General features: G+C 35.5%; 1 protein-coding gene across 1 annotated transcript in view; it reads right to left on the bottom strand.

Annotated features, from left to right (window-relative positions):
• Positions 1–14,628, bottom strand: part of LOC149779946 (uncharacterized) — a 56,573-nt gene that overhangs the window by 11,871 nt on the left and 30,074 nt on the right. The window contains exons 9-11 of the mRNA XM_089936643.1: positions 12,035–12,181; positions 8,633–8,739; positions 4,139–4,340 (exon numbers count right to left, since the gene is read on the bottom strand). Coding sequence (XP_089792769.1) covers positions 4,139–4,340; positions 8,633–8,739; positions 12,035–12,181 — 456 coding nt within the window. The remainder of the gene's footprint in view (positions 1–4,138; positions 4,341–8,632; positions 8,740–12,034; positions 12,182–14,628) is intronic.

Here is a 14,628-nt window from a genome sequence, read left to right as displayed (position 1 = left end):
ATCACAATGTGCTATTTACCCTGAGTGTCACAATACTGATAACTATAAAATGGATCATTATGTATACATTGTCACAATGTGCTATTTACCCTGAGTGTCACAATATTGATAACTATATAATGGATCATTATGTATACATTGTCACAATGTGCTATTTACCCTGAGTGTCACAATATTGATAACTATAAAATGGATCATTATGTATACATTGTCGCACTGTGCTATTTACCCTGAGTGTCACAATGTTGATAACTATAAAATGGATCATTATGTATACATTGTCACAATGTGCTATTTACCCTGAGTGTCACAATATTGATAACTATAAAATGAATCATTATGTATACATTGTCACGCTGTGCTATTTACCCTGAGTGTCACAATGTTGATAACTATAAAATGGATCATTATGTATACATTGTCACAATGTGCTATTTACCCTGAGTGTCACAATATTGATAACTATAAAATGGATCATTATGTATACATTGTCACACTGTGCTATTTACCCCGAGTGTCACAATGTTGATAACTATAAAATGGATCATTATGTATACATTGTCACTGTGTGCTATTTACCCTGAGTGTCACAATATTGATAACTATATAATGGATCATTATGTATACATTATCACTATGTGCTATTTACCCTGAGTGTCACAATATTGATAACAATAAAATGGATCATTATGTATACATTGTCACAATGTTCCAGTTTCAATATTAAGATAAACTTAACTTTGTCATGAAAATTAATTACTAATATCAAAACTAACCCTGCTATAGCAATGCTTAAAGTAGATAAGTATGCAGAGTCAAAGGTAGCTCTACTATAATTATATTAGGTCTATCAGTCTGCAATGTAAAAACTAGGTCTTCTATAGCAATTATATAAAGTATATCAGTCTGCAATGGAAAAACTAGCCCTGCTATAGTTCTGCTATAACAATGCATAACGGAAATCAATCTGCACCTCAAACAACTTGATCTATTTAAAGATGTAAAATAAAATTATATTTATTTCACTTGTTGTATCATGTCTATTCAATATGGAAATGACAATATGATACATTGTATTGTACTGCCATAATGATATCAATGTTCATGTTCTTGGCAATATCAATAATGTTTTAAGGAAAGGGTAGTAAATAATTTTTGAAGGTGGGGCCAATCCATGAATTTATTAGGTCATTATGGGCCACACATTTCTACTATATTAATGAAATTACCTCACAATCTATTGTATACAGAAACAATTATTATTATTATTATTTCACAACAAAGTAAATAAACTTAATAACAATCAGCTTTTAAGTGTTAGTGATAACAGATGATGATCCAAATATGTTATGAAGATTCTAGCAGTTTTCTCAATTACTAGGAGTCATGGTGGGTTGGATATAAATATAAACTTTTATTTAAGAAAAGAAATCCTAAACTGTTTTTGTTTAGGTTTTTTATTTACATGCTATTGTTAAGTAATACTGTATGTTGCACTTGACCTTGTCAAAATTGAGTTAATTTCTGCCTGACCTGAAAGGACTCTTTAATTTTATTCTCTAAACTACTAATACATAGCTAAATTATTCTCTAGGTGTATGGGTTTAAAATCAGAATTATTATTAATAGAAGTAAATATGTTTATTTGGGTCTAGGTTTAGGTTTTGGAATTTTCTTGGTATATTTGACATAGTCCAGGTTCTGGTTTCTAATAATAACTAATATGTTTATTTTGTAAACATCAGGATCATTCTAGAAGGTTATTTTCCATTAATTAATAGTTTTATTAACATAAATACTAATTGTAACCAATAGTCAAGGGGAGAACTATATAATTTTCTAACTGAGAGGACTTTTCATTCTTGTTTTAAGCACAATCAAGTTGTATTATATGTGGTGTCCAGTATTCTTTCAGACTGGAATCTATTTTCTTCAAATTAATAAGTTCAAGTGATTTATTTCTCTGGAAATACAAAAGTGCTCTGATAAAATTCTTGGACAGAGACATTCATTGGAAATTAAAGTGAATTCAAACATGGAATTATATTACTGTGAATCAACAAAAACTGTTGGCAGATCAACACACTATAAGCTATCACAGACACATCATTACCTGCAGTTTTAGATTTAATTTGTACTTTTACTAAATTTTATTTAGGACTTTAAATTATTAGGACTCGAGTCTGTAATTTTAGAATTATTTGGGATCTGATTCATAATACAGTAAGTTCCTTTTTATTACATTTTTACTTTGTATTCTAGGGAAATAAATTATCTGTTTAATTTTACAAAGCTTGTTGCTTTTCACTCTTTTTTGTTAACAGCCCATAACAATATATCATCAATTAGTTACAATCAATACTGAATTTTGTCTTGTAATTTTCTATCCTAGGATAGTTGTAATAGTAAGTTTTTTCCAGCTTTTTGTCTGAAGATTTGGTAACTCATACTTTATTTATTTGCATACAAAATAAAAACAAGATACAGACCATGTAGTACTTCTGCTTCAGAATACCATAATAATCTACGATTATGATTCTCACATTTGAATCTGGTCCAACTGCAAACTGCACAGACCCAGATCTGCCATGAAATTATGCACTGGTAGATCTGGGTCTGTGCAGCTTGTTAGTTGTATTCAGTAGAACAAAGAACATAAACCTTGACTAGCAGATACATTATGTGACAGCAGATCAAGGTCTATGTTGATTGCAGTTGGATTTGACTTACAAGTGAGTATACACTGTAGTTCAAACCATTACCACTTGCTTGCAAGCAACTGGTATCAATTAAGCATCTTTAAAATAGCAACAAATAAAAAATAAAAAATAAAAAAAGAATATTCTTTAACAGATCCAAAAGATTAAATAAAGTTGATGAATTGCAGTTATAGTAGCTCAAATTTTCATTACACTATATAGCTACAAGAGTATATTAATGCGCCTAACCCATGTTTAACATTTCTGTATGCAATAGCTGAGCATGACTAAATCTGGAGATTGCTGACCAGTGAGCTGGAACTCTGGGCAAGGTACATGATCTTGAACTAAACTTAATGTACATAATCCATTTCTGTCATCAGACCTTGACCTTGAACATTGCCTTCAGACTAAAAATCTAAAGGTTTCTTTCTTACCCTAAGTGCCAATCAAGAAACTTACACTAGAACAAAAGTTGTAAAACCAATATTTGTTTTTGAGTCACAATGACCTTTGACCTTATGACACCAAAAAAAAATAGGCTTCTTCATTGCCTTACATGCAAACACTCCATAGACTTTGGCCTTGAGACATGGTCTAAAACAAAGTTAATGGACAAAAAAACATTCTTTATTCTCCCAGTCATCAACCTTGACCTTTGATGTAGAATTAATAGGTTTCTTCTTATCCAAAGTGCAAGTTAACCACAAAAATTAGTGAAGGTACATGTCAATGACTTAAGTTTTTACAAATGTACCTTTTCATTTTCAGTCACAGTGACTCTGATTTTTTTCCCCTCCAAAATCAACAGGTTTCTTCCCTTTAGTACAAGTCATCCACAATGTTTGGTCCAGATCTGTGATGTAGAAATGAAGTTATTATATAAACCATTTTTCTGTCAGTCAGATGACTATGATCTTTGACCTTTTGAACCTAAAATCAACAGCCTTCTTTACTCACCCAAGTTCAAGTCATCCACAAAGTCTGGTCCAGGTGTGATGCAGAATTAACACTTTTGTGTGGAAAATCGTTTGTTGTCTTTAGTCACCATGCCATGACATAGGACCCAAAATGCAAGCCAGTCACACAGATGGTTTAAAACCAATACTACTGTGTGGAAACAAAACAATAACAGATGAACAGACACATCAATATCATTATACACTCCAAAATTTGGCAGGCATATAAAAACAAAATTGTTTTCAACCCATACAATACTATATCATCAAACACAAGGTAAATTTGGAACGATATCTTACAATCCACATCATCCTGCAAAAGCTTTACCATCCAAAAAGCTCAAAGTTGACATTTTTAATATCCAATATATGACTGGCAGGTAAATAGAGAAGGCCGGTAATTGGTTAATTAGCTCATATGATGGAGAAATGTATTTTCACTGGGAAACCAAATTAAAATTATGGGGAATTGATTTTTACCATTTTTCATATATAAAGCTTTGAGTTCTGTTTCCCAGATTTTGCTCTCAACTTTGGCATTTTTGGACATATTTGGCTTCCCTATTCCCAGGAAGAAGAATTTGCTGTAGGGTGTGGTGGCATTAAAGAATGCATCAAAATCATTTTCATCATATGTCTGGTACACAAAACGTCCTACTGGATTCTTCTTGGAGGCCCAATCCTGAAAAATGGTAATAAGTAAAAAAGTTGTTTATACCTACCAAAGTCAAATTGTAAATAAACTTCTTGAAATAAAGATCAAGCTCCATTTAGAATGAATTAGAATTGTTACTTAAAACAAACAGTAACTGAAGATTTTGTATAAATTTTCCAAAGACTACCATGTCCCCTCAGCCCCACAGACTACCATATCTCCCAAAAAGCCCCTCCCCTGACTACCATGTCCCAACAGTACCATGTCCCAACAGCCTCCACAGACTACAATGTCCCAACAGATCCCACAAAATACTATATACCAACAGACCCCACAGACAACCATGTCCCAACAGCCCCTCTCCTGACTACCATGTCCCAACTAACCCAACAAAAGGACCATGTCCCAACTGCCTCCACAGACAACAATGTTCCAACAGCCCCCACAGACAAAATGTCCCAACAACCTCCACAGACCACCATGTTCCAATAGCCCCAAGCAAACTGCCATTTCCCAATATCGCTAGTACATGTTATTGCCATAACTTCATAGTTCAAAGTTATAAGTTCCAAAGCCCATCAGAATTGCTTTCGGTAAATTGATTTTACTCAAAAGAATTAAATGTGATACATACAAGTCACAGACACTGTATATTTAAATGGAACCATTAGAACAAGCCAAGTGACTCACACTGTTTGATACAGTACACTGACAATGACACGAGTTCATCAAGAACAGAAAAAGAGTAAATACATCAAAGTATTGATAATACTAATTACTTGGATAAAGAGATGAATATTAGAGATAGTGACAATATACCAAGTTTCATCCATTTGTTTTAAATACCTGTTAATTTAGAAAGCAGAAAGGACTGAAACCATAAACTACTGATATGTGACTTTGATACTGAAGATAGAACCACAAATGTGGTATGCATCACACCCCTTAATGACAATGTCTAGTTATACTACAGCTATAACAAAAATTTTACAAAGCAAAGGAAATATAAAATTTAAGCATATAATGCCATGACAATGACCTTAACATTGCAACAACATGCCTAGTGATGTTGGTATATGTGTATAAAAAAACTGCACTCCCTGACCTCAACCAGCTCTTTAGTTATAGAAGTGATGGAAAACATACAATGTTGACCTATGAACTTGACCTTGAAGATATGACCCCCCCCCCCCGGTGTGGTGTGGAGCATGACTTCTAGTGATGATATAAATAAGTTTCATGCCTTAATCTTAAAATGGCTTTAAAGTTACTTAGTGTAAGGGGAAGTACGTAGTGTAAGGGGAAGCCCAAGTTACCCAAATTAAAACAAGTTACTTAGTGTAAGGGGAAGTACTTAGTTTACTTATTGTAAGGGGAAGCCCAAGTTACCAGAATTAAAACAAGTTACTTAGTGTAAGGGGAAGTAGTCAGTGTACTTAGTGTAAGGGAAAGTACTTAGTGTACTTAGTGTAAGGGGACGTATTTAGTGTACTTAGTGTAAGGTGAAGCCCAAGTTACCCGAATTAAAACAAATTACTTAGTGGAAGAGGAAGTACTTAGTGTACTTAGTGTAAGGGGAAGTACTTAGTGTACTTTGTGTAAGGGGAAGTAGTTAGTGTACACTTAGTGAAAGGGAAAGTACTTAGTGTACTTAGTGTAAGGGGAAGTACTTAGTGTACTTAGTATAAGGGGAAGTAGTTAGTGTACTTAGTGTAAGGGCAAGTACTTAGTGTATTTAGTGTAAGGGGAAGTAGTTAGTGTACTTAGTGTAAGGGCAAGTACTTAGTGTACTTAGTGTAAGGGGAAGTAGTTAGTGTACTTAGTGTAAGGTGAAGCCCAAGTTACCCGAATTAAAACAAATTACTTAGTGGAAGGGGAAGTACTTAGTGTACTTAGTGTAAGGGGAAGTACTTAGTGTATTTAGTGTAAGGGGCAGTAGTTAGTGTACTTAGTGTAAGGGGAAGTACTTAGTGTACTTAGTGTAAGGGGAAGTACTTAGTGTACTTAGTGTAAGGGGAAGTAGTTAGTGTACTTAGTGTAAGAGATTAAAAACAACAAAAATACATCATCAATGAGCCAATAAAATAAACTTATATATCAAGAACGTGTCTTTGGATTGGTCAATAAGTGACCATGTTGGGAAGAGAAAATCTGATTGGCTCACTCAGTCAGCATAAAAAGATTATGTTGGGTCAATCTACTAAGAACTTTTACCCAGGCTCATAATGACTGGCTAAGGAAGTTCTTGCATAATCATTAGAAATGATGAAATCTGATTGCAGGCAGCTAATGGTGAAATGATAACAAGGCAAATTATGCACATGGATTATGACAATAAGAAAGGTGTGATGGAAATGAAAAATATTTAACCATGACCCTGACCTTGAAGTTAGACCCTCCCCCAATGCAATATGTGGCATGCCTTCTAGTGAAAATGTGCAATGTAGAAGTATATCAAATGTCATGCCCTAATCTCAAATGGCTTAAAACTTATACAGCAAAAAAGAGAAAGTGCGATGGAATATGTATAAAAATATGCCATGGTCTTGACCCTGAAGCTTGGACCCCCAATATGGTACACAGCATGCCTTCTATTTATGCTGCACAAGTGTATCAAGTTTCATTCCTTAATCTGAAATGGCTCTAAAGCTAAAGAGTTGAAGGATAAGTTTGAGGAAATGTAAATTAATGAGCCCTGACTATGAAGAGGAACCCAAATTCATATGCAGTGCAAAATCTAGCAATGATGTGTAAGTTTACCAAGTTTCATTCCTTAACCACCAATATTTTTAAAGTTACAGAATTGAAAGGGAAGTGTGATGGAACAGTAAACTTTTTAGCCTTGACCTTAAAGATATGATTCACCAAAATGTGACACACCTTCTAGTAGTAAGTTAACATAAACATTTTCAAACCTACACCTTCTAGTGGTAAGTTAACATACACATTTTCAAACCTACACCTTCTAGTGGTAAGTTAACATACACATTTTCAAACCTACACCTTCTAGTGGTAAGTTAACATACACATTTTCAAACCTACACCTTCTAGTGGTAAGTTAACATACACATTTTCAAACCTACACCTTCTAGTGGTAAGTTAACATACACATTTTCAAACCTTAATCTTCTAGTGGTAAGTTAACATACACATTTTCAAACCTACACCTTCTAGTGGTAAGTTAACATACACATTTTCAAACCTACACCTTCTAGTGGTAAGTTAACATACACATTTTCAAACCTACACCTTCTAGTGGTAAGTTAACATACACATTTTCAAACCTTAATCTTCTAGTGGTAAGTTAACATACACATTTTCAAACCTTAATCTTCTAGTGGTAAGTTAACATACACATTTTCAAACCTTAATCTTCTAGTGGTAAGTTAACATACACATTTTCAAACCTACACCTTCTAGTGGTAAGTTAACATACACATTTTCAAACCTACACCTTCTAGTGGTAAGTTAACATACACATTTTCAAACCTACACCTTCTAGTGGTAAGTTAACATACACATTTTCAAACCTACACCTTCTAGTGGTAAGTTAACATACACATTTTCAAACCTACACCTTCTAGTGGTAAGTTAACACACACATTTTCAAACCTACACCTTCTAGTGGTAAGTTAACATACACATTTTCAAACCTTAACCTTCTAGTGGTAAGTTAACATACACATTTTCAAACCTACACCTTCTAGTGGTAAGTTAACATACACATTTTCAAACCTTAACCTTCTAGTGGTAAGTTAACATACACATTTTCAAACCTTAATCTCAAACAGCTTTAAAAGTTATAGGAAAGAGTTGAACAGAAGAAAGCACTCATAATAAGTCTCCAGCTTGGAGGACAATACTACACAAGCTTATGGCTGAATGTTATTTCAGCTCACACCAATAATCAAACTAAAACTTAGGGACAAATGAGCTGTATGCATTTATCCAATGATACATACTTTTAGCAGTGAATATGTAGGTGAAAATAAATATCTAAAAACTATATATAAACTAGTATATATTATAAAACTATTATAACAAACATCCATTTCATAACAAAGTGCATTGCATTTTATAATTAGCTAACATGGACATCAAGAACTTAAAAAGTGTCATCAAGTCATCACAGACTCGTGAAATGCAACATAAAATGTGGATTTTTCAATGAATTTTCTTGAAAGAGTCCTACAAGAAGAGTATCCAAAAAGAAAGGCTCCACAAGCGCAGAGTGTTCTGTTACATGTGAAAAAGAAAGGCATTCACATATTTTGATTCATGATGGGCAAAATAAACACACAATATAAAAGCTCCAATACCCTTTGAAATGGATCCGTCAGCTGTACTAAATATCCATCAGTACTGAACTGAAACGTGAAGCCTCCACACTTGAAAGGAATATCAATCTGAGTGACCTTCTGAAAACCTGAAATGCATAAATGCTAAGCTTTGTACAACATTAACATAATCTGGCCAAATGCAATAGAAAGGTATCATTAAAATTTAAACAGATTTTCAAATATTTTCAGCAGGTTCATGTACTCTCTCCTACTGTTAGGATCATCCGGTGAAATGTAGTATGAAGCTTCTAAGCATGATTATACACAAACCATGAGACCTAGGTAAACAAGTCAATGAGCAAATTAGATTTTCAAGTGGTTTGTGTGTGTGTGTGTGTGTGTGTGTGTGTTTAGCATAGTAAACAGTCGTAAAAATGTAAGCAATGAATTCTGCATGAAACATAAGTAACCAAGTATAGGAGTAATCAAACACTCTGCATGAACCCAGAGGAATATAAAAATGTTAATAACATCCCTTAATGATACCCCATTCCTAAGAAGCGTAGTCTTGGATCTCTTTGAATATATGATCAAAAGTAATTTTTAATAAATCTGAATTGTCTCTCTCTTGAAGGTAAGTCTTCTAATAAGCCACAAGATCACCCTGCAGTCAATCAACAAAGCATGTGACTATGATCACAAGTATGTAATACAACCAGAGTTCCATAGGACCAATCAAAGCGAGGTGCAGTCAGTTTTCACTTTTGGAAAAAGGATATTTTTAGCACAGGAATTGAACAACAAACGAAGCCTTCTTGAGTATATTGCTAATCATGAAAAATGGACATGGCATAATTAATCAAATCTTGCAAAAAAAAGTATTTGATGCCAAAAATGGCCCATATATATATATATATATATATATATATATATATATATATATATATATATATATATATATATATATATTTAATACCAGTCATAGATTAGACTTTTTTTTTAAAGGTAAGGAATTATTTACATCCAAAGGGCCATTTGCACTTTTTAAACTTAACTTTTCTAATTAGAAAAAGAAAAACAACCTTGTATGCATAATTGCTCATAAACTAGTCAGCCACTAAAAGAAATTGCCCAGCATGTTTATCTTCATATATGGATGACATGATTAACTTTCTGTGAGTTTAAATTAATTTTACAAGTTTTATTAATTTTTCTGACATTCTAGGGCATACAGATTTATAAACTTAACTGCTGTACTGTATTCACTAAATGCAGAAAAGGTGAATAAAAATATATTCACCTTTGGCTCCAGTATTCAACATTTTTACAAATATGCTAATAAATGAAGTAACAACACATAGCTTTGGGTACCCATGATACACATGCCAAGGCAGATCTGGGTCTTGGTTGCCCATGACACATAATCCAAGGCACAGCTGGGTCTTGGGTACCGATGATACATACATGCCAAGGCAGATCTGGGTTTTGGATACCCATGACACACATGCCAAGGCAGATCTGGGTCTTGGGTACCCATAACACACATGCCAAGGCAGATGTGGGTCTTGCGTACCCATGACACACATGCCAAGGCACATCTGGGTCTTGCATACCCATGACACACATGCCAAGGCAGATCTGGGTCTTGGGTACCCATGGCACACATGCCAAGGCAGATCTGGGACTTGGGTACCCATGATACACATGCCAAGGCAGATCAGGGTCTTGGGTACCCATGATACACATGCCAAGGCAGATCAGGGTCTTGGGTACCCATGGCACACATGCCAAGGCAGATCTGGGACTTGGGTACCCATGATACACATGCCAAGGCAGATCAGGGTCTTGGGTACCCATGATACACATGCCAAGGCAGATCTGGGTCTTGGGTACCCATGGCACACATGCCAAGGCAGATCTGGGACTTGGGTACCCATGATACACATGCCAAGGCAGATCAGGGTCTAGGGTACTAGTGATACACATGCCAAGGCAGATCAGGGTCTTGGGTTTCCATGATCTACATGCCAAAGCTGATCAACGTCTTGGGTATCCATGATCTACATGCCAAGGCAGATCTGGGTCTTGGGTACCCATTACAGTGGTCCCCTCTTGAACAGCCACACTGACCAGCTCTATATGGCCAGAATCTCTTGACACCAATGAGTTTGTACTCAAAAGTACCCCTCTAGGATGGTCACCCATCAAATGCTTCCAGCAGCTGGCATACTAGTGCAAACACTATCTAATTTGTCCCTCATCATCAGACACATAATGAGATTTACAGATCAGAATCATATGAATATTTTTTTATTTCTAAATATAAAACACTGACATTTGTTCCAACATACCAATAAAGTAACTTGTAATCCATTTATTCTTAATGGTGTGTGTTTCTCACCTGTTGGGTTCTGTCACTTTGATAATTGCTGGCAATCATTACCACTGATAATTATCAAGATGACACAAAGTAATCACTATGATACACAGCATTGATCTGCTCAAGTCAGCATGATATGCTGTTACTATTAAGTAGTTTTTCCCTCACAGATTACAAAATGTATCTGAAAAGGTACCAGACTAAAACCAGTCAATCATAAGACAAGCTCATTCCCTTTTTAAACACTCAGCATTTCATGCAATAAATACAAATTGCCAATCATGGAACAAATTGTTGTGAAAAGTGAACAATGTCTTCAAACATTCTCAGTCTAGAGGGAAAGTTAAAGCAATATGTCTAACTGAAATGAGGGTGAGTCCTTTGATCATTGCTTAGAAATTTTTATGTCAGCACAATTCAAATAAACATCAGAAATACATTCCATGCAGTTGAAAAATGGAATGGATGGACAATGAGATTTACAACCAGATGTCTGTAACCTCATTTTATTTGCATAGCAGTTTTGCACCATGTTTGACGATTCTTGTGTGTGTGATTTGGAGTTTTAATGTGACTTTTAAAAAAAATCAGTCATATCGCTACAATGTCATTAGTATGGCAGTTTATAGTGATGTCTAGCACTGTAGTATCATGCTGCAGACATGAAGTATGATGTCCCACCCAGTCACATTATCCTGACACCAGGTTGAACAGTCCTAACTCTAACCTCTTAATGCTGAGCACCTAGCAAGGCAGCTGTTATGACTCAGCCGGGGTTAAACCTGTGACCTCCTGCATCCAAGGTGGACGCTCTAACCACTGGACCAACAGAGCGGTCTTTCATGATTCTTCATGATAATTTTAAATAACATTATTACAAGTTTATCACACCAATTTCAAAACATGCATGGGATATATAAATGTAAATATTAAATATTTAAAATTATTTATCACACTCGTAAACTCTCCCGTCATAAAGCCACTTAACTGCTGCAGTAGAGGTGGTCTTATACAAGGCAGACAACTTTATAACCCATGTATAAATATGGTATTTTCATTACCTGTCAGATCTGGCAGTGTAGCCTGAAGCTCTGAAAACCTAGATCGGATCACCTCGCCCAGTGGATGATCTTCTAGTGCTTCTAAAGCAATGAGACTGATATTTCTGTGTGCTTGCCAGGAACGGGAAGTGTTCCAGAACAAACTACCTGGGGAAGTAGACAAATAATTAGGCAATCAATTTTAATGAATTCTTGTCTGAAATCAATGTTCTGTTGTGTTTGTGTGGTTTTAACAAATTCTTGACTATATTATGCCAAGGAAATGGGATCTAAGTGCCAAGGACAAACTGAGGCAGCTGATCACGGTGGACCTAGGAGGGTATTGAACCTGCAACCTTTGGATTACAAGTCTGACACTCAATCAACTGAGCAACCATGACTCCCTCATAGGTCTGTAATACAAATGATACTTAACTTTTGTGATTGTTTAAGATATTATTTTGTTAGCAAAAATCTAAAACAATTCCTGCAAACAAATGTACTTTTCAAGCAAAGGTTAGCACAGTATTGGCTGGTACTTTTCATTGTGTAAAGTAACCATTCAAGACTGGGTCTCTCATAAGACACTCCAATTTCTGCTCTTCATGTTGATTTATTAAAAAATGAAAGAGGAAAATTTTGTTATGAATTACTGCTTTCCTTTTTTTTAATAACATGGCTGACTATAAAGACCTTGATGAAGATATGTGGTCTTCAACTAATCCGACTGTGCAGAATGATTATTTACTCATACACATTACTGAAACCTCTACATTTTGACAACAGATTTTGTGTTACCCTAAGCTTACTCTAGAACTAAAGTCATTCTATAAAACTCATTTTTCTTTAAGCCACAGTGACCCTGACCTTGAATCTTTTGACCTCAAAATCAACAGGTGTTAAGTGCAAGTCCTCCATAAACTCTGGCAATGGTACATGGTTTTGAACAAAAGATATTATCCCAGAAACTATTTTTTTCTTCCCTCAGCTACAGTGACCCTAATCTTCAGACCCCACGATCCATCATGACCTTGACCTTAGATACAAATATTAACATGTTTGTTCCTTATCCCAAGTACAAGCCATCCACAAAGTTCTATCAATGTTCATGATGTAGAACCAATGCTATTATGTGCAAGCCATTTTTCTTCTTTGAGTCAGTGGCACTGACCTTTTGATCCCCAAAACAACAGGATGTGATCCACAAAGGTTGGTCCAAGTTTGAATTGCCCTTTTGTTGGTATTCTCATATTTTTTTTAAAAAAACTACATTATTATCAAAGTATGCCATTATTTCAGTATTGTGATATAAGAGTATTTTCAGTTTTTTTCAACCATTATTTATACTACATTAATATCAACTGACAGCCTCCATTTATAGTACCTGTATTATCAAAACACTGAATGAAAAACAAAATTTTCACTCCCACAAATTAAGTGAAAGTCATGAATTCACATCTCATGAAGCTGTCGAGCAATCTGGAAAGGTGAGCTGTTGCAACATGGCTATAGGTCCCACTAGACAAAGCTGAGCCCGTTGGGATAAAGAATCTCTGAATTGAAAACTGGAGAATGTCAACTTAGATCTCCATCACACAGCATGGATATTATCAGTTCAAGAAGTCTAAGGTGATGCTTCTGGCAATTCCTCTAACCTTGTGATCCTAATGCGTAACAATTTCATCTAAGTTATTTCTTGATATGCTGAGCAAATAGCCCACTTAATCTGAGACGAACAAATCTCTATGGTTAAATCATCCTGTCCCTGTTTGAGATTTAAATATAGGTGTGATATTCCATGACACAACTGCTCTGTAGTTTTAAGATACCACTTCAAGGCTCATGCTGGATCCTGTAGGTAGCCTTGGGAGGAAGTGTGCAGAGTAGTCCATGATTTCAGTACATAGGTGGCCTTGGGAGGAAGTGTCCAGAGTAGACAATGATTTCAGTACATAGGTGGCCTTGGGAGGAAGTGTCCAGAGTAGACAATGATTTCAGTACATAGGTGGCCTTGGGAGGCAGTGTTCAGAGTAGACCATGATTTCAGTACATAGGTGGCTTTGGGAGGCAGTGTTCAGAGTAGACCATGATTTCAGTACATAGGTGGCCTTGGGAGGAAGTGTGCAGAGTAGACCATGATTTCATTACATAGGTGGCCTTGGGAGGAAGTGTCCAGAGTAGACAATGATTTCAGTACATAGGTGGTCTCGGGAGGAAGTGTCCAGAGTAGACAATGATTTCAGTACATAGGTGGCCTTGGGAGAAAGTGTCCAGAGTAGACCCTGATTTCAGTACAAAGGTCTGGTTCTCACAGATGGAAGCCTGTTCTTGGCAATGAAAGAGGGAACCATCTTAGTGAATCTGACCTATCTTGTCAGAATTGCAAGTAATTCAGGTCCAACAATGGGGCATGTATTTTGCTGATTCTTCATGCCAATGTGAGCATGAAGCAGGTTTGAAAGGTGAGCCAAAGATGCCCTTGAAAACAGTTCAAAAGGTGTCTTGTTCAACCAGGTTTATATCCATGACAGGTTCCACTTCGAGCACAGCGCGAAAGTTTTTTGGCCCTGTATAATCAAAGATGGATAAGAGGTAGGTTTAAGTCTTTGCCTTGT

The sequence above is a fragment of the Sinohyriopsis cumingii genome, chromosome 16 (assembly GCF_028554795.1).
Source record: "Sinohyriopsis cumingii isolate HCF-2022 chromosome 16, ASM2855479v2, whole genome shotgun sequence".
NCBI classification, from domain to species: Eukaryota; Metazoa; Mollusca; class Bivalvia; order Unionida; family Unionidae; genus Sinohyriopsis; species Sinohyriopsis cumingii.
This window is presented reverse-complemented; position numbering and strand designations above follow the sequence as displayed.